General features: G+C 33.9%; 1 protein-coding gene across 1 annotated transcript in view; it reads right to left on the minus strand.

Moving 5' to 3' along the window:
• Positions 1–3,815: 3,815 nt before the first annotated feature.
• Positions 3,816–22,065, minus strand: part of NAA35 (N(alpha)-acetyltransferase 35, NatC auxiliary subunit) — a 59,758-nt gene continuing 41,508 nt past the window's right edge. The window contains exons 13-23 of the mRNA XM_004677520.2: positions 18,937–18,996; positions 16,842–16,948; positions 14,553–14,619; positions 13,216–13,314; positions 12,481–12,659; positions 8,879–9,015; positions 8,147–8,214; positions 7,286–7,426; positions 6,809–6,931; positions 5,588–5,668; positions 3,816–4,248 (exon numbers count right to left, since the gene is read on the minus strand). Of these exons, the coding sequence (XP_004677577.1) occupies positions 4,189–4,248; positions 5,588–5,668; positions 6,809–6,931; positions 7,286–7,426; positions 8,147–8,214; positions 8,879–9,015; positions 12,481–12,659; positions 13,216–13,314; positions 14,553–14,619; positions 16,842–16,948; positions 18,937–18,996 (1,122 nt within the window). The 3' untranslated portion in view covers positions 3,816–4,188. The remainder of the gene's footprint in view (positions 4,249–5,587; positions 5,669–6,808; positions 6,932–7,285; positions 7,427–8,146; positions 8,215–8,878; positions 9,016–12,480; positions 12,660–13,215; positions 13,315–14,552; positions 14,620–16,841; positions 16,949–18,936; positions 18,997–22,065) is intronic.

Here is a 22,065-nt window from a genome sequence, read left to right on the forward strand (position 1 = left end):
TTAATCAGTATGCATAGTTACTATGAAAATGCTGCTAAGTTCAGCTTTTAAAACTGCTTTCACCCTCTTCTGTCTCTGAAGAATCAACTTAAATTGGTTTGTAATATTAAACCTTTTGTGGACTATCAGGATAAATAAGTAATAACCAGATGAATTCATGTACAGAGTCACCAAAGGCCATTCACTCAGGAAGTATATACTTTGAGCTATTTCTCCAGACAGTTTTGATTTATTACCTGTGACTCCCTTATGGGCACAGATGCCTATTCCAAGGTAACTACTCACACTTCTTTAAAAGAATAACACAAAACTCGTGTAATAACATTAAGTAGATAGCAAACCCAAACTTGGCCTTTTAGTCCACAATCAAATAAATAGCTATGCTAATTTTTAATAGGTAAATAACTAATTCACACCTTTGTTTATATTTTCAAATGGGGTACAGACTGACAGGAGTAATGATTCATTTGTAGTAACCCTGGATTAGACTTCATGAATAATAACTGCAATTTTTTATTTTGCGTGATGGAACTTGAGAAATAAACTGTTACCTGTTATAAATCAGCATGCTGCCATTAAATTGCTAAATTAATAGCATGGTTGTCTTAATTGACAATGGCTGGTTAGCTATTCACAGTAAAACCTGGAATGGTGGAAAAGAATTGTGAACTTCAGGATCATTTAGGGTTCTGGAAAATCAATCTACGCCCACTATATATTTTAGTATAAAAGATTAATTACAAATAGACCAGTTCATACAACACTCAACTGCTAAGCTGCTTTTTGAAATGAATTTTAGAAAGTTTCCATTTATAATGGGTTATATTAACACTTTTCCATATGGTTAACTTACACTTTGCATGCCTTATTAAAACTGGAGAAAGCTTACTTAAATACTTAAACATCAGTAGGTTTATGTGTTACACCTCAGTTCAGACGTCAGTATTTTCTTAAAATGTACTAAGACACTGCCCCTTAATAATAGGTATTTTCTTATTGAAATTCTTCCACCCTTGGTATGCCTGGGAAAGTTAAATGATTTGAAATATTCTCACTGTTAAATGAGATACAAAATTCAGATTTTTATAAACCAGGGCCTTAACCGGTTGAAACTAACGTTTGATACTCATTTTACTCCTTAGAATTATACTTTCTGAAACAGAGTAAAAATCCTGAGTTGAACAACACTGGCCATACTTGTTTAGCACAACTTTTATACCCCTCTACAGAGACTCTCAGACTGATGGGTATTGGAAACTTTAAGTCCAAATAAATGACTATGACTGATCAAAGATACAATCCTATGCAACCTCATTTTTCATGTAACTGAAACCTTGTCTTTTAGAAAACATTTAGATGAATCTTAATTAAGCCTTTTTAGAATGAATGTTAAATACATGGGAATTAGGATTTGAACGATGTGAACTCAATCTTACGAAATAAATGAACATCTTTGAAGAAGAGTTCCCGATGTCAGCTTACTTTATATTAATTTGTCTCTTAAAGCTGTAGTGAAATGACAGTAATAGAACCTGAAGGGTGATACAGCACATCTGTCTATCTAGAACTGAAATGCTCACCTCAGTGGCTTTAACTCTCTCAAACTACTGCATTAAAATCTGTTAACATCTGAGTATCATTTAAGGTAGTTCTGTGAACTTGAGCAGCGGTCTATATCTTCTAGCTTTTTTTTTTGGTGAAGGACAATATTGTGATAACAATCTCCCTTTTCTAGTGTTTTGAAATGGGCTCATTTAAGTTATTCCAGGAGTCAACAGATCAAAATAAAGCACCACATTTTCCTCGAAGTTTGAATTTTGAAGCATTCATTTTCTCTCCCCTAACTACTTTCTCGTGCTCTGTCATGCCTGCCTTTTATTCAGTCTTCTCAGGGAAACAGATGTGATTTGACAGTATCATTTCCTTGTATCAACCTCTAAGGTAGATCTATCTACCAACATAAAGTCCAAATTCTTTAACCTGTCTCCCCAGATTGTGAAGGACTGGCCTTCCCTTAATCTCTTGATCTCTTTTCTCCAAAATCCCTGGCCCTGCTCCACACTTTAGTCAAACTGCCACCCTCTCGCCTCTCACCTCTGAATCTGTATGTATCTATTTACCTGCTAGGACCCCTTTACCAGATAATGCAGCTTTATTAACCTTTGGGGCTCTAGTGAGATGGTGACTTTCTCCTTGAATCTTTACATTAGGTGCTTCTCCTATACCAGTTTACTACATTTTTTCTCAGTTTTTAAATACCTGCTTCCTTTCCTGCACTCTTCATAAGGTTATAAATCTGTGAAAAGAGATTGTCTTATTGCTCTCATTGTTTTTTAGTATCTTGTGTGGCAGATTTTTTAAAAAAGTTCTAAAAGCACCTTCAGTTTTCTGATTAGGGAACCTGCAGTTAAAAAAAATGCTAAAGTTACTAAAGGAAAACACATTTCTTTCAATGAACACGACCAGTCTTTTGTTTTACAGTTGATGACTCTTAGGAAGACTTACTTTTAAGGTAGATCTACTCCTAAAAACAGTCTAGGCATTTTCAAATTAGGTTAAATCTTTGCTACCTCAGTAATTTTCATTTATATTAGCTGATCCATAAGATACCTATCAGTTTAAAAGTGCCACAGTGAGCCACCTATCATATAGCAGGGCCCCTAAAGCAAGGCCTGTCTTTAAACTTGCCTCAGTTTTGTAGTTGTTTGCTAAATGTTGCTGCTCTTTCTTGTATCCTCTTCTTTTTTCTTTTAACTTTATTCTGTTTTCTGTGTCCTACCATTTGTCTTTTTTAGAGTTTCCAGAAATTACCAGCCAGAAACTGTTTCCTTTTCAACAAATAAAGCAAGTAGATACCTACATGTGTATCCTTTATCTCCTCATAGCTTACGTCACTATTGTACAAGCTATTTTTTCTGTTGTTAAGACTTGTAAGTTCTGAAGTTTCAAAATGTGTATTGGTTGTTTCCTGATAATATAAGTTTCAGCACTTTTGGAAAGGTAAGCCTGAGAAGAGAGAAATCAGATAAAGCTTTTAATCTATAACAAGCTCTACCATAGCAAGCAAGATTCAATTAGATTGCTGCTTTTAAATAGTTCCAGAAATAAAGTTTTAATATCACCCTTGTATTTATAAAGTGGTCAAATCAGAGTTAAAGCTTAGAACCCTTTTTACCATAGATCAGATATAAAAGTGTTAGTCTTAGGCTAAGCCACAAAAGCCAATTTTAGTCACAGTGTATGTAGCTCATTCTGTAAATACTACTGCCCCCTAGGGAGGACCAAGAGAAGTCCCCAGCGGTCTGGACAGTTGACATGGCAGCATGAAACAGGAGCAGAACAGAGACAAGAGACAATGAGCAACAAAAAAGGGGGATATATATGGCCTTTGGCACTGGACACGTGGAGATAAGTCTATTTTCAAATCTAGAAAAGACACCTTTTGAAAATATGTTAAGCTGACTATGATCTAGTAAACAAAAAGGAACACACCACATTTAAACCTAGCCCTATATATTAACAATCTACACATTCTTACCTTTGAATGTCATCAGCAAATATCTTCTAAAAGTGCCAAAGGTAACAAATGTTTTCTGAAAACATCTATTTTTACAAGTATATAAATTAAGATGTCATAACATAGAATCACAATCTTAATGTAGTCTCCTCACAAAAACCCTTTTAAATGTATTTTGCCAAAATTCCATACAAGAATTTTGGCAGACTCTTTGATTTGAAACCTCTTTTTGAGTAATTTCAAACCTCTTTGGATAATTTGTGTGAACCACTCAATTTTAAAGAATAAACACGTTCAGTTTGTAACATGTACCAACAAAGTGTTACTGTTTCTCATTCCAGTAGTACACTTTTGTCAAGAAATTTATTAACCTTTACAAACACTATTTTCACTCATTCATAAAAAATGATTTATGATTAAATCTGTAATAAAACAATATAATGTTCATCAATGTTTCAGTAAGACCAGTTTCATCCATAGAACATAATAAACCACTTTAAAACAGCAGTTTTCATTCATGCCATGTAAGGCTGTCAAATTAAAAGTATTCCTTATAATGGGCTGTTATCCACGAAATTCGTTTCACTTCACGTTATGTGGTAAGACATGGGAGGATCCTCTAAGAGTAGAATCTAAAAGTAGTGCCTACCCATTTATGGTCACAGTCTCTTTCAAACAAGTTTCACAACAGGAAAGTATTTGTGAGCAGAGAAGTCAAATTCAGGAGGAACCTGTGAAGAAAACCTTAAAGTCAATTAATGTGTTTACAAATATTCAGACAGGAAACAAGGACTTTTTAATTTAGAGCACAAGAGAGATGAAAAACTGGCCTAATGATAAAAAAAATCATTGTTAAGAAGGAACCCGAAGGGGAAAAATAATCAGCTTATCTCTAGGTTTATTAAAGTCATTAGAAAACATGCTTATCAGTTGTTTTCCTTCTTCAGAGTACAGTTAAAAAGGAAAATGGGCTTAAATTACAGGAAAGGAGGTTATGGCTCAGCAAACTTTTTTAATTTCGAGGTCACTGATAATACTAAGCAATAAAGTGAGTCATTTGTAAAACAAGGCAGGAGATAAAGAAGATGAATTATAGAACAGGATTGGGAGTAAACAGAGATACATATAATAGGAAAATGCTATAAAAAATGCCTTAGTTCCACAATGCAGAACTTCTGTGAATGGTGATATAGCACTGATGATACAACTGTGCCAAGGGAAACTTAGAGAATTTTCCATTTCCCAAGCCATGAAAAATGCTCTGTTCATCCTCTAAAGCTTTTCTAACTTTTCTAAAGCATAAATTGGTTTTTACACATTTTCTTTTTGATCTCAAGTCATTCAGTAATTTAGGCAGATTAAAAAAAAAATTTTTTTTTTTAAAAAAGATTTACTTATGGCCCTCCCTGGTGGCACAGCGGGTTAAAGCACAACACTGAGAAACGAAAGCCACTTCCGCATGAGTTCGATTCCCGCCTGCCCCGCCCGCTGCTCCCCTCAGCAGTGTACTTCGTTCATCTGCCTGTTCTGCTCCCCACTCTGTCTCTGGTGAAGCCTCTCGCCGCCCCTGAACCTCTGGCCTGTACCCCAGTTCTGTATGAACAAATAAATAAATCTTTAAAAAAAAAAAAAGATTCATTATCTATGCATTCAGAACTGGGGTACAGGCCAGAGGTGCAGGGGCGGCGAGAGGCTTCACTAGAGACAGAGTGGGGGGTAGAACAGGCAGAGTGGGGAGTAGAACAGGTACACTGCTAAGGGGAGCAGCAGGTGGGTCAGGAGAGGTCTGCCATGCCATTAGGTCACCTCTGGAGCGGCAGGGATCAACTCAGGCTGAAGTGGCTTTAGCTTCTTAGTGCTGTGTTTTAACCCACTGTGCCACCAGGGAGGGTCCAGGTTTTAAAAATTTTAAGTCAGCAAAATATAAGTTTCAAAGCAAAAAAAGACAAGTTCTTTCTGATATTGAACCTGATGATATTTTTTGAGTGCTTTTTTTTTTGGGTACTGTGCCATCTCTTTCAAAAAACAGAAAACAAAACAATGAAAAATAACTTATAGTAATATACTTGCCTTAGATTCCTTTTTGTGTCCTCCTGCCAATAACTTCATAACCACAAAATTAGGTTTGGCGACCTTTAAAATTCTGTTGACCTAAGAAATGAGCAACATCAAGTTATCAAAATATAAAATTCATAGTCACGATGCTTTTATATTATAGGTACACAGTGTATAATGTGTTAAATAAAAGTACTTAAAAGACATAAGCAAAAATTGTATTTTTATTCCTGTTCCTAAAGCACTTAGTACCCTCCCTAGAAGTAAATATTGTTATTATCAGTAACCCTTACAAACACATACAGTCTCCCATAGTCCCTGAGACTGAAGCGACAGTATTCTATATGGGTTGTTTAGTAACTTGCCCATTAAAACGTCCTATACCATGAAGGACAGTTCATTATAGTACATAAGCTCTTTCTTGCCCTTTGAAAAACTGCTGGATACTCTACTGTATGATGTATAATTTAAAGGTTCCCTATGATAGACACTAATGATTTTTGTTTTTTTGCTGTCAGAAGCCCTGCTGAAATGAATATTCATATACATGTAAAATGTTTTCTCACATTTTACACATGCACACATATATCTATAAAATAAATCACAAGAAACAGAATTGCTGGTCCTAAATAATTGTGACTTTTGATTGATACTACTAAATTACCATTCTGTAATTCTTGAGATGTACTCCCTGAAATGGTCTGTGTATGACATGTAACTCATTAACAGAATAAATGCATTCTAATAAAACCAGGCATACACTACCAAATTATGAAAATAATAAAAGTATGAAGACTACCTATTTTTTTTGCAAGTTTTTAGCTTTGTAGAATATCATAAAATCTTCAAACTGACAGATCCTTTTTCACATTTAAGATTTATGTAATCATGTTTTAATATACATGAACTACAGATTAAAGTAAAAAAGTTTAAATGTTAATATTTCTGAGCTATGCATCTGGATCATATTTCTATTCCCCCTAATTACTTCATGGTTCCAAGTCTTAATTTCTCTTTGCATTCATTTCTAAACTTACACTAAGGAAGTATTGATACCACCTCATTATTAAACAGTTTTAAGTCTGATGAAATGAGGTTAGTAATGTCATTTGAAATCTTCGCCAGAAACAGGTTTTATTTATTAATACAAAATTTCTTTTTACAATTATAGTCCTACAGAACTAAAATACATACATCTACCAAGCTTTTCTCTAGAATCCTGGGTTGCCATTTTACCTCATGGTCTGGGTTTGGGATGTTTTCCAGTATCATTTTTGCTTGCTGGAAGTGCTTACTAGCTGCCACATACAGTTCTGGAGACTGAGGAGGAGGGCTATATTTATTGAGGTCAGACATCTCCTAAAAGGGGTAAATACAACTATTCAAAAACATGTTTAACATGAAAAGCTCTAGTTTCTTTTCTAACTAAAGGATTTTATACTATCCATTCATTCTATCTTGCCTAATATTCAATTCTCAATCTTCGCATTGCAATCAAATTATTCTAATACTTAAATAACTGTTAATACTAGTAAATTCAAACAAATCAAGTAAGTTTCTTACTATTTAAAACTGTTATTTTATGACCTTACCCCCCCAAACTAGTAACAGCTTGATTTGACTGCCTTAACAAAATAACTAGATACCAATGCCACCTCTCTTATGAAGGTCTAGAACTAAATATTTTATAATTATTTTAATGAACAGATTCACCTTAAACTGCAGATAGTGCACTGGTGGTGGTGTCATCACACTGTTGAATGGAGCAAATCTGTGCTCATATCGAACCTGTTCACTGTCAAGTTCAAACTTGGGTTTTCGTACTTTGCCATCCATGTCAAATGCTACCATGGTCTAAATGAAAATGAGGACAAAGTTGCTATCGATATAATAAAACAAACATCCTTATTAACCAGAATAGAAAACAAGAAATGGCTATTTACACATAGCTAAAACAACTTACGGTTCAAAAATCAGAACTGGGAAGTGAAAATTTGACTTTGCTTATTCTTTGCTCAGACATGTATCAACTTTTACACAAAAAAATTTTCAAGTTGCAATTTTTATATGATCTTTCCAAGTGAAATCATACCTCTTGCACATGATTCCTTCAAGCAAAAGATTTAGAAAAAACTAGTATATAATTTTTATAAGAAAAGCATACATCCTGTTTTTCAAACAGAAGTGCATGTTCTATTTGTATACTTTAATACAAATTGTCTCACATTTTTTGAATTGCCTAGTATAACTGAGGGTACTCATAACTCTTCAAAATGTTTTCTTTTACTTAAGCCACTCACTGTGGAGCTCACCCACTCCCTAGTGTACTATTAGATAAACTAAACCCTGTCTCTTCAAGGAACTTATCCTGATTAATCAGACTGCAGTATGCCACACAAGGGTTTGAGATTTGCTGAAAAAATTAAATCATCAACTAGATTGAGAAAAGGGGGAATTTTCAAGCAGATTAGTAAAAAGGTGAAATTAGAACCCAGAAAGAGTGACAAAAAAGAATTTGTGTTAAATAAGCTATACAACAGTCAAAAAGCAAAAAGATCATTTTCAACAACTTACTTTAAACATTCCAGCACACATGTTCTGATACGCTTGACTCATTGTGATCTCTCGGCTCAATGGGCGAACTATAATTAAAAAAGAAAATCACTCGTAGTCTGTTGCTCCCTCTTTTGTATTATTCCAAGAGAAAAAGTACATAGTTTACTTCTTCTACATAGTTTACGAATTAAAATTTCAGTTTCTATAGGTTATGTTCCTACAGACTATGAATACAGTCATTTAATAACCCACCAAGTTGTTGAAATCCTATGGAATTAAAAAGTGGTATTTTTAACAACGTAGCATTATCTCTACTCTTTGGAGTGATGAGCAGTCCCTCTGAAACATTTCTTTCCCTCCCTGGTCCTTTAGTGATGCCTGTAATCTCTTTCTGTGCTGGCTGTAACAACAATTCCAGATCTACTTTCTGAGCTGTCAGGCTTCTATTAAAAGGAGATCAAAGATTTCCCTTCTGTCTTCTTCCTTAACCTATCCTCTTGTGCTTCATATGGCTGCTACTTCTGTTCTAAGGCATCTGACACAACAGTAAAGGAATAAAAAGGAGCCAAAAACAGGCTTGTTATCATTAATATCAATTTCTACATTATACTTTTTGAAGAGATGATGGGTGAGCATTAAAATGTAATAACTAATTTACCCATTATAATGCACAGGTAGCTCTCCATGTATTTATATGTAGAAATTAAAGTGCATATCAAAGTTATTTAAGTTTAAAAATAAGCCACACACCTTTCTTCTTTTTCTTTGTTTTTTTACTGCTACGGCCTTTCTGCTGCTCTTCCATTATCCTTTCTTCTGCCATTTGAGAACCATCCGCACGACTTAATGTTGACATCAACCATGCATAAAGGAATTCAGAGAGATACCTTCAAGGATACAGATATTAATTAATGGCAGATGTCTCAATGCAGTAACTTTATCAATACTTGCATTAGTAATAATAGGTATTTTTAACAATGCTTTAAAAGTCTTAAAGATTATCCAATAAGATAGTTGATAACATCGTATCTTATAAGAAATGAACATTACAAATGATTAACTTCTCCCATGTTGCTATAAATGCTGCTGTGAAATACTGAAATTTATTTTATTTCATGTAGTATATGTCTTTTAAAATCTTTCAAAGATTTCCTAATAAATGTGTAGATCAAAGGACTGTTTATTAAATTGTTATTACTGTGTTGGGACACATTTTGACTCAACCAATTAAATATTTTAGTTCCCTGTAAATAAAAAAAAATAAACACAAAAGAAAATTGCATTTTGCAAAATCATTATAAAAATTTAAGAACATTCAGGCTTATTATTTACTTGAGTTTATTCCATAAATGGAATGTGAAAGTGTTTACTCCATCAGGTACTAATTTTCATAAGATTAACCAAAATTATATTCTTCTGAGCCAGAAAAACAGCTCAAATTTAGAATATGAACATATATATGCTTTATGTATGTTCAATAAGTAAAATTATGAACCACTACTATATCAAGTAAAAATGACTTAAAAGAAATTTTTATTTACAAGAAATTTTATTATGACTCAGTTTGCATATATAATGTACACTGCCAAAAATTTCCTAAAAGTTAAATATTAAAACACATACAAAAAAATGATTCAAAGCAAGACAAAAATAGTCAAAAAGCACATGTGGTATGACAGGTACTGTATATAAAAGCTAAGCTGACCAACCATATCTAAGAAACCAGACTGCTAATATTCTGTACCAGTGGTTTTCAAATTTTGATTTTTGGTTCAGCAGCAATAGCACCTAAATGAGTGGTCGTACCCTAGACCTACTAAACCAGGAACTCTAGGGACCCAGGGTAGCAACTTGTGTACTCTTCTAAGACATGATGAATGCTAAAGTTTACAAATCATTATTTTCTATTGTTTACATATGTTACAGATCATGCTCATAAACAAGATGACCCTGCAAAAAAGTCGGATCCCATTCTATAATTTTAAAACTAAAAATCTGTTAAAATTAACATGAAAACAGGTCACTGGAGTAATTATAAGCAGAAAAAAATTTCTTTCATTACCAAGAAATGAATCTGCTTATTATATGAAGTCTTTGAATATAATTTATTTATGGAAATAAAATTCCAATTACTTATGCTTAGTGAAGTCTGAGAAAGATAAATACCATATGCTACAAATACTACGTATACTTTGTATACATAATATAGAGAAAAACAAACAGATGAACTAAATGAAACATAACAAACTTTTGGAATACAAGACCCATCAGTGGCTGCCAGAAGGGAAAGAGAAAGGGGCTGAGCTAGAGAAAAAGAGGACAATGGTAGGGCAGGACAGAGTTACTTTCAGCAGTAAGCTTAATATAGTATGCACACATACTAATTCTCAATGATGCATATCTGAAACTTACAATAGTTACTTTAATTACATAATAATTCTTTGTGTGCCAAAGCATATAAAAAATATTTTAAGAACTCAATTAGTATGAGCTCACATTTTTTATTTTTTAAGATTGATTTATTTTTGCATACAAAACTGGGGTACAGACCAAAAGAGCAGGGGCGGTGAGAGGATTCACCAAAGACAGAGTAGGGAGCAGAGTAGGCAGATGGACCAAATACACTGCTGAGGGGAGCAGAGGGTGAGAGGAGAAGTCTGTTGTGCCACGTGGGTCACTTCTGGGGCCCGGGATCAAACTCACACTAAAGCTGCTGCAGCCAGCTTGCAGTGCTGCATCCTAACACATTGCACTACCAGGGAGGGCCCGCATATAATATGTTTAAGTAACACAAAAGATTCCATACAGCTATCTCAAAACCACAAAGCATTTAACAAATTCAACACTCAAGTTGGTAACAAAATGTATCTCAAGTAGCTATGAAATCATGTGAATGTAAGAATATACTAAAGATTATTATTCTCATATTACTGTAATTGATGCTCAAATTAAATTTTCATAGCTAAGCCATTATTTGCTAAGGCTTAGCTATAATGAATTCATATGAACAAAATAAGGTCAACAAAGTAGAAAAGATTAACTTTCTTCAATTCATAGTGGTGCCTCTAGAGAATATACAGTATTTTTAATAATTTGAGTTGAGATGAACTATACCAAGATCTAGTAATATTAAATGTTTGTGCTGAACAATGAGGTCATTATTTAAAATAACATCATGCTTTGCTAGAAATAAGGAAAAAGATTTAACCTGTTTCAGTTTAAATTCTTGGCTACTGTTAGTGCTGCAATAAATATAGGGGTGTTGATTTCCTTTCAAATTACTGTTTTTGTATTTCTGGATAGATTCTAGGAGGGAAATAGCTAGCTCATATAGTAGATGAATAGATCAAGATGTGGTGTGAATATACCCAATGGAATACTACTCAATGATCAAAGCAGATAAACTTGTGCTAGATGGAGCTAGAAGTGTTGATGCTAATTGAAATAAATCAGAAAATGAAAATACCTGATTTTTTCCTTATATATGGAAGATAGAAAAACCAAAGTTTCAAAGACAAATCTTAAAAGCTAACGTGGATATGAGGCATCCAGGAGGGGAGTTGGTGGGGGAAGCAGTGAGGAATGGGTGAAAACAATGAAGGGAAGAGCACAAAGGAATATGGTCATGGGTGCTTTGGTGATATTAGAACTATGGTGAACACACTGGAGGGGAGAAATCATATACAGCACAAAAACTAACAACGATGTAAAAAAAAACAAAACACCTACATTTAAAATTTTAAAAAATAAAATTGAATAAAAGGAAAAGATTAGCTCTTAATTCTCTTATTTTCTATCTATGATAGTTTTTCCATGCTTCAAGTACTCTCAAACATCCTCTTACTAGGATTATTTATCTCATATCAACAAGAAATTGAAGAACTACTCTGCTAAGGATCCTCTCTTTATCAAGTCCTTTAAAGCTCCTGAGACAAATCAGGGTGATTGCTCAATGAAAATCTCAGTCATGAATCAGATCACGTTTGGAATATTAATTAAGCACATTCCATGCTAGTACCTAGCATCACTGAAATCTGAGCAAAATGCAGTAACAATATATTAATGAAAATATAGCAATATAGTCCATTTACTTTAGAGGCACATTTATTAGAACTGTAAAAATAAGTATTCAATGGCTGTAAAAAAGTATATTTCTATAGTTTAACAGCACTTGAAGATGTTCAAGATGACCTATCAGGTTCTAATTTTCAATTAGGGAAAATTTCAATTTCCCCATAATTAAAGTTAATATATACTAAATAAAGCAGTAACCTAAAATTAGATTTTTATAGATGCTCTCTGATACTCTCTATACCACCCACCGCCAATTTTAACTAAAATTATTCTCTTACCAATAGATATAGTAGTACTCATGCATGCTGTAGAGTTCCAATTCAAAGCCACTTAGAAGATACTGTATCATAATTCGAAGATTATGGTAAAGGACCCAGGTACCTAAACAGGCCAAATGTTGCCTTTGTGGTTCCTGTTTCAACAGCATAGTGTGAAGGGTTGCATCAACCTTCTCTGCCTATCAGAATGAAATGTCATAACATTGACTTTCTTCTTAAAATGAAAATTGAAAAAAAAAAAAAAGCTAAAAACAGCGTATGAACAAAAAATATAAATCTGGTCACCTAAAAGTGCTTTCAAATACATATGTGGTTAGATATACATTCAAACATCTCATGTCATAATGGAAAGTTTTTACCTAAATATTCCTTAATCAACAAGTCATACTTCATAGGATAGGCATGCAGTGAACTTTAGAGCTTTATTACTACATTTGCCTCTGCTTACAGATTTAGAATATTATTATTATTATAATGTTAACTTCATAGAAAACTAACTGGGAGTTCTACACATATTTTATAATTTACACTGAGAAGTAAGATGTTTTCAGTTTGAATAATGGTGTTTCTTCTTATTAACTTTTGTATAGAAAAGACAATACATTTCAGTTAAAAGCAAATTCATCTTAATGAAAAATTAAATTCAAAATAGAGTTCCAAAGAGTTGTTTTTTAAAATTTGGTCAAGGGATATAAATTACTTAATCAGAATAGAGAGAAACTTGCAGGCTCTTACCTCATCTTGCAGGGTAGCAAATTCCTCAAGAATATGACCAAGCTTGTCTCGCTGCCGAGCCCTGTTATGTCCATGGATCTGAATGAGACTACAGAATGGCTGCAATACATACACAGCTTATTCAACCATCAATACAAAATTTCCTGCTACTAAAGAAAGTAACATTCCAAGTTTTCACACTAGTTTTAAATGGGGAAAAATGCTGTGTATAAGAATAATGTCTATGTATATTTTTTACATAGGTGTTTCCTTTTTGAGGAACTAAAAACCAGAATTCCCACTTAAGAAGTTTGAACTATAAGACTGTTTAAGCACAACAGTGTTTTACACATATATATGTGTGTGTGTGTGTATGTATGTGTATATATATGTATATACATATATATTTTAAAGGTTTATTTATTTGTGCATACAGAACTGGGGTACAGGCCAGACGTACAGGGGTGGTGAGAGGATTCACCAGAGACAGATGGGGAGCAGAACAGGGCAAATTGACGAAGTATACTGCTGAGGGGAGCAGCAGGCAGGTCAGAGATCTGCCGTGCCACCTCTGGGGCGAATGGGGATAAAACGTTTGCTTAAGTAGCTTTAGCTTTTTGGTGCTATGCTTTAACCCACTGCATCACCAGGGAGGGCCCACATTCGTATATTTTGACAGATAATTGTCTCATTACCCAAATAACTAGCTACACAGGCAGTATTAACTCTTCATTTTTAAAGATTAAGGAAGTTTACAGAAAAGTAACCAAATGAAATTTGGTCTTTGATTGGTTCTCCTTTTACTATACCATGCTTCCTACTTGGAATCTGGTATAATCAGTAATAGGGCCCATGTTGTTACACAGCTGAGTTAAGAGAAATGTTTATATCATTAATAAGAATGATTTGTTATTAATACGTTGTAAGATTTATTAATTTTAATTTCACTAGAAACCTGTTCACCAAGGTAGTACAAAGGGAAGTACCTGGGGATGTTATAAATATCCTCTGTTTACAAGATCAAAAATAGTGTTTTATTCATTTACTCAAAAAAAAACCTACACAGTGAGTAACTGCTATTTTCCCAGATGGGGATCATGACTTACTGTAATATTAGGTTGTATGGCATCTAAGAGCTATAGTGAGATAGCATCAAAAGGGGCCTCAGTATCTAACATCATACCAAGAAAAGCTCTGGTTATGAACAAGCAGTATAAGTGGAGACTGAAACTGCTTATTTAATCAGTCAAGATGAGTAAGAAATTTTAGGTGGAAAAGTAGGAGAAATTAATGCTACTAAAGAAGTTACACTCCACAATTTTTTAAATGTCCACCACAGTAATTCAAATTGTTCTTACCCGAACACAATGAGTAACAAAAGAGTCAATACAGTCTTTAGCCTGGTGATTATTATAAAGGCAGCACCTGCAAGATAATATCCATGTCATTAAGGTCAAATTATTAATATTAGGCCTATAAAAAGCAGGTGTTATTATGGGTGTACCAATGAACAAAAGGAGGTAGAAAATGGAAAAGGTCTGCTGGCATTGTATTAAGGAATATTTCACTATTATTGTGTCATCACAACAAATGTGCACTATTTCCTTTTTTTAAAGATTTACTAATTTATGCATACAAAAACTGGGATATAGGCCAGAGGTGCAAGAGGTGAGAGATTAACCAGAGACAAAGTGGGAAGTGGAGCAGGCTGACTGAAATACACTGCTGAGGGGAGCTGTGGGCAAGACAGGAGAGGTCTGCTGCACCATGTGGGACAGCTCTTTGGCTGGGGATAGAGCTCATGCTGCGATGGCTGCAGATAGCTTCATAGTGCTGAGATTTAATCCCTTGCGCCACTAGGGAGGCCCCTCTTCTTATTCTTTATTTAGATAATTAGTACTGGATCCTATAGCATATCAAGTTAATGACAAAAAGAAAATCACAAAGCTCTACTTTTTCATGACCATAGTTACTATTATTTATTTCCCTCTAACTGATAGTCTCATGATACAGTCTGTGCTCTTAATAGTTATTACAAAGAAAATGTACAAAAACCTGGCCCTCCCTGGTGGCGCAGCGGGTTAAAGCACGGCACTGAGAATCTAAAGCAGCTTCCGCATGAGTTCGATTCCTGCCTGCCCCGGAGGTGACCACATGGCGTGGCAGACCTCTCCTGACCCGCCCGCTGCTCCCCTCAGCAGTGTACTTCGTAGATCTGCCTGTTCTGTTCCCCACTCTGTCTCTGGTGAAGCCTCTCACCGCTCCTGAGCCTCTAGCCTGTGCCCCAGTTCTGTATGCACAAATAAATCTTAAAAAAAAAAAAAAGAAAATGTACAAAAACCTAATTTTTTTTTAAGATGTATTCACATCTTATATAGTATGCAAAATCATCATTTATAAAACCCTGTGGCCCCTCATCTAGCATCATGGAGTAGTTTCCCTGTGGTGTTCCATATCTTAATTGATAGCAACACTTTTTCACCAAAGCCTTCTTCAACACTCTGGGAAGATCTGCCACCTGCCTGGTCCTAGATGTACGATGGGTCTGAATAGATGGGAAGATACTTATTTTTCTGTCACTGAGGAGAGAGGTCAGTTGCCTTTGCACATAGGACACCAAAGACTTTCTCTTGTTCAGGGAAAAAAGAAATTCCTTTCAAAATATGACTGCTCACTAACAGTGGTCACCCAAAGGTTCTGGTGAAAAGGTACAAGGAGATGAATGTTTTCATGTGTGTGTCTGCTAATACAACATCCAGCCTGCAGGATCAAGGAGTACTTCAACTTTCAAGTCTTATTATTTAAGAAAGTCATTTTACAAAGCTGTAACTACCATAGACGGTGATTCATCTTAGGGACCTGAGCAAAGTCAACTGAAAACCTGAAAGGATTCACCATTATGAATGCCTTTAAAACACTAATGATTCATGGAAGGAGGTAAAAATATAACTGGCATTTAGAAAAAGTTGATTTCAACCCTTATGGATAACTCTGAGAAAATTCAAAACTTCAATGGAGGCAGTAACTGCAGAAATGATAGAAGTAACAAGAACTAAAATTAGAAATGGAATCTGAAGTGTAACTGAATTGCTAGAATTTCATGATAAAAATTAAATGGGTAAGGAAATGCTTCTTATAGATGAGCTTAGAAAGTAGTTTTTGGGGATGGAATTTACTCCTGGTGAAGATGCTGTGAATATTGCTCAGATGACAAGGGGCAACACTTTGCTCACCGCTAGTAAAGCTCTATTTAAGTCTCAAATGCTAACACAAATGATCGTACTTTCTGCATTAGATCTTTCTGTTTTCAGGGTAGGGCAGTAATTCTACCAGAACAAAGTTTAAAATATCAACTCTCTGCATTTTCTATTTCTACTTAGACTCAGATCATTGAGAACTTATCTTGCCTGACAGTGTGTTTCATACAGTGCTGTTCAATACAAGTTACTGAATTACAAATGACTTCTGTAAGTTGCTGTTCTCATACATCATTTCAAACAAAATGTGGTACAAATCAATTAATATTAGGGTTATTATTATTTTATATGGTGACTTAATTCCAACAATTTTTATGCTTTGGTAGTAAAAGAACAAAGAGAATTTGAGGTTTTAAGAAAACATATGCTATAAAATGTTAGGATACTTACTTTGGGGAGAGAACTGGAGGACTGACAAAAGATCGAAGCGCATCTTTGACCATGTCTTGCATGAGATGGGTTCCAAAGACCTTTTTGTTATCCACCAGGAAAGTGGTCTTTAAAAAAAATGCTACTTATTAGTGATACTGTCACAATCTTGACATATTGTGCATACACTAAATCACCAGTGACATGAACATACTTCTTATAAATAACACAAAATACAAGAGATTAAAATATAAAAAAAATGCTGGGAAATCTTTATGAATCACTGATTCCATAATAGGCATTATTACTGATCCCTATGGTTAAGGTGTATTCTGATGGAGAAAAAAAAAATGTGCAGAGAAAAAAATAAGTCCCCTAAGTGAAAAGTAGAAAAACTGAATTAATCAAAATGAACTGTCCAGTGTGACTGTGCATTTAGGAATACTACAAACTTTTTGAAATTGGAAAAAATGTTTAAAGTTATTAATAACTTGCACTAAATTTTCTCCCTTTAACAATTTTTACATTTAAAATGGTGTGGTTTTTACAGTTATGTTTACGATTTTATGTTTTAAATACAAATCTTTGTCAAAGAGGATTTACAAATGTTTTCTCTCATTTGCAGTCCCTTTTGTTTTTGGATCAATTTATCTATTTCTTATGATTTGTACTTTTGAAGTAATATCTAAGACTTTCTGCCTCCCCAAAGTCACACTTTTATCTTTCTTCCAAAAGTTTTATAGCTTAAGATTTTATATTTATATTTATAATGTATTCTGAGTCCGTTTCTGTATGTCCAACTGTTCTAGCTCCATTTGTTGAAAAGAACACCATTTCTCCACTAATCTATCTGCACTGTCAACAACTAATTGATTACACAGTAATTAACCAGATTAGTCAATTCATGAAGAATTGACTATAAAAATGGCTATATAAATAACTAAAGAATAAGTGTTTTCTTGATTTTGCCCTTGATTTCACTGATCTATGTGCTCATTATTTTACCAATACCACACTTGTCTTGCAGTTAGGTAGTGTTAAGTTTCCTAACTTTATTTTCAAAACTGTTCTGGTTGTTTTAATTTCTCTGCCTTTTTGTATACATTTTAGAATAAGCTTGTTGATATCTACACAAATCCCTGCTATAATTTTGAATGAGACTGCTTTAAATTTGTAGATCAGTTCTGGGGAGAATTAACATTACAAAAATATTGAGTGTTTTCCCTGTCCTATTTTCTGGAAGACAGAAATGACCTGGAGATTTCTCTGTTGCAAAGTTTTTAATTATGAATTCAATTTCATTACTAAACAGAGGATATTTCTTCTTGAATTTTGGTAGTGTCCTTCAAGGAATTGGTCTTTTCTCTTTTATAATTTTTGAGTTTATTTACAGAGTTGTTTATATTTTTAAATGATCATCTTAATGTGTAGGGCCTATTGTGGTATTTTCTTTCTCATTCCTGATAAAATTTTTCTCCATCTTCTTTTTTTCATGTTCTGTCAGGTTAGAGCTGCATCAATTTTGTTATCATTTTCAAAGAACCTGTTTCTGATTGTGCTGATTTTCTCTACCATTTATCTGTTCCGTTTTATAGATTTCTGCATTTGTTATTCCTTTCCTTTTGCTTGCTTAGAGTTTAATTTGCTTTATCCACCTTGTTTCCTAAAACACAATCTTAAATTGCTTATTTTAGATTTTTCTTATAAACATTTAAATGTCAATTTCTCTCTAGGCATTGCTTAATTTCACTGTACCTTATGGATTTTGATATATTTTCTTTTTCATTCTCAATTAAGACTTCTTCCTTGATCCATGGATTTTTTTGACAAGTATTAATTTCCAAATATCTGGAGATTTTTCCAGATACGTTCCTGTTGTTGATTAGTTTAACTTCATAGTAGCCAAAGAGCATACTTTATTAATTTCTACTATTTTAAAATTACTGAAGTTTATTTTATGGCCTATGATATTGATGAATGTCTAGCACTTTTAAGTCTAGTTCATTTAAAACAATGTAACACTAACTATGGAACATCTCCTTATTCCATCAAAATAATGTGAATCAATATATCATTTAGTGTTTAAGAAAGTACGCTGATAGTAATGAAAACTTACTTGTAATAAAGATCTTGAAAGAACGCAAGGTGATTGTTCACTAAATTCACAGAAAAAATCCTGATACACAGAGAAAAAGTTATCTCATTAATAGATTAAATAAAAACTGAAAATATTTGCACACAGAGTGTAATTTACTACCTGTGTTAAGATATGACAAATACTTAAGAACATTTCTATAGGGCTTACTGAATTGTATTCAATGGGATTAATGGATAATTTTAGAATAAATTTATGTCAATGAATAAATATGTATCAATAATATCAATTAGTAAAATACATACACCATGAAAATAATAGAATCAACAATTTATAACTAATGGGAGAGATTTCCTATTGCACATAAATACCAAGTAACCAGGCCAGCTGAACTCATACTGTTTCTGACTCTAGGTAAGCCAAAGGACATGCTAGAAAACTCACTGTACGTGAGTTTATATACAAATAAAAGAAAAAAGTAATATACATGGAAATGTTAACATTTGTAGATCTAACACTATAGTGATCACCTTCATATTTTTTGCATTTTCCAAAAAAAAAATTTTAAAAAGATTTATTTATTTATTCACACAAGAACTGGAGTACAGGGAGGAGCAAAAGGGTAAGAGGATTCACCAGAGACAAAGTGGGGAGCAGAACAGGCAATCTACTGAAACACACTGCTGAGGGGAGCAGTGGGAGGGACAGGAGAGGTCTGCCATGCCATTTGGATCACCTCCCTGACCAGGGATCAAACTCATGCTGCAGTGGCTTCAGACAGCTTCACAGTGTTGTGCTTTAACCTGTTGTGCCACCAGGTGGGTCCCAAATTTTAGAGTTAAGTAAAAATGCATGAATTTTAATATTTGGATTGGGCTCACTAAATAAGGATAGGTATCTGTGCTTCAGAACACCTATGGCATTGCTGTATGCTATAGTTTTCTTTCCTGGAAAAAAGAGGTTTGCCCAAATGACTATTACTGTTGAAATAATTTAGACAATTATAGCACCCCTTCCCCATTACAGCTTCAAGACCCATGAGCACAGTACCATCCATCAATGATGAAACTAATATTCAAGGTATGTACTACCCAACTCTATTCAAGAAAGGCAATGTTACTGCTGTGTTGGGAAAATTATGAGTCTTTTTATCATTAGCATGCCTAAAATAAGAAAAGGAATGTGTGAGAGGGAAAGGTAAAAAAGGGAGAAAAGGTGTAGAAGGAAGTGTGGTCACAAAGAGGGAAAGGGTAGTAAGGGAAGGAGTATTTCCAGGGTTATTAAAGTATGTCAGCTCAAGTCACACCTATTTTTAAAAAGGTTTTCCTTTCTCCTTGAACTGTTATACCCTCTGGTTATCATCCATGACCCTTAACTTTTCTTCTTTTTAAATAGCCATGCAACGGAGACGCTTGAGTAGAGACACACCTTGTACTTTTCAGTTCTATTTACAACTTTTTATGACCCACTCATTTTAACTCCTTTATTGGCTCCTCCTCTTCATTATAATTTTAGTATGCTTTTCTTTCTACACTTTCGCAAAGTTTCTCAGTTTAAGTACCCGTTCTGCTGTTTCTCAGTTTAAGTACCCATTCTGCCAAGATCCACCAAGTTTCTCCGGTCAATTGACTATTAAACATTCTCCCCCAGTTTCTGGGTCAAAATGTATAGACATTTTAAAGATTTTCGAGAAAGACAGTCACGGAGTACAGAAACATGACTATTTTCCTTTATGAATACTAAATATATCATGCCTTCCAACTTAGATCCTATGCCATTTCTTTAAATGGTGTTTATTTTTTCATATTTACTTCCACCCCACCCCTACCAACAACAGTATCCATAACCTTCTCCCAGAATATCAAATCCCAGATGTTGTATTATACTTTCTTATTCCAATACACACCAATCGTCTCCTTTTCTAATTAAATCCAATGCTATGTCCATATGAAAGTTACAACATATGTCCATGAAACAGTTAAGATCAGAAAAGTAGATACAGAAGAAGAGTTAAAATATCTATTTAAAAATCCAGATTATACTATTAACCAATCAGTGAATTTAATTACAAGCTCTCTAAACCTTAATACAATGAATTGCAAAGTGAAATGGATGATGTCTGATCTTTTCTGCTTCTCTGATGAGTCTTATTACAGAAGGGGACAAGCTATTAAAAAGGAAGCAAAGACAAAATGATGTAAAAATAAACTTTTGTAATAAAATAAATAAATAAAAATGAAATAAATTTTTAAAAAATGGCAAAAAAAGGGAAGCAAAGACAAAAGGGTTTAATAAAAAAGGCATCATCAGTGAAATCTTCAATAACGTTTCACTGACTTAAGCTGGGCTTTAACAACAATGAACTACAAGAAGGGGAAAGTAACGTTATTACAAAAAAGCAAACAGAATGCACATATTTTTACTGGATCTCAACTATGTTTCAGAGGCTGTTGCTTAATTCTGGGAATGTAAACTAGATAATTTTTCATCTCAGCAAACACAGGTTAAAAAAAGCAATCTAGAACCAATAAGGAAACCTTCACAGAGGAACAGATACAGGGACTGGAATTCTGTGCATGGAAGGGGAACAGTAGTCAAATGTACAGCTATTCGGAATTAAGCAAAACAGTGGGTTCAAATCTATATAACAGTATTACTTTGCACATTTTCTACCTTCCTATGAACCATATGTAAGTGTTATAAGCTTAACAAATCTATACGTCTCAATGTTTTAATACTTGTTCATAAATTCTGCTCTCCTATATCTAACAAGTAAAAAAGACTAATCCAAAATAGGCTAACTTAGAAACATGCATACTCTCTTGCCCAGCAACTTTATTGTTTAGTAATTTAGGCTAATGAGGAAGGACATGACAAAAAGATTTACATGTAGAGGGGTTCATCTTGGAATTTATAACAGTAAAACACTAAAAATGACCTAAATATAATTCAGTATAAATGGGCTAAAAAAAGAAAACTGTAGTATATACATACACTGAAGTACCACGTAGCTATTAAAATACTGTAGAAGTATGTTTTGGCTGACATTAAGATGTTCACGATACAGACGAGTAGTTTAAAAGGTTAGAAAGCACTGTGATCCAATTTTTGTATGAAAAATTACACACACATTAAGTTTTACAATAGGTT

The sequence above is a fragment of the Condylura cristata genome, unplaced genomic scaffold (assembly GCF_000260355.1).
Source record: "Condylura cristata isolate star-nosed mole 26May11 unplaced genomic scaffold, ConCri1.0 scaffold00006, whole genome shotgun sequence".
Classification (NCBI taxonomy): Eukaryota; Metazoa; Chordata; class Mammalia; order Eulipotyphla; family Talpidae; genus Condylura; species Condylura cristata.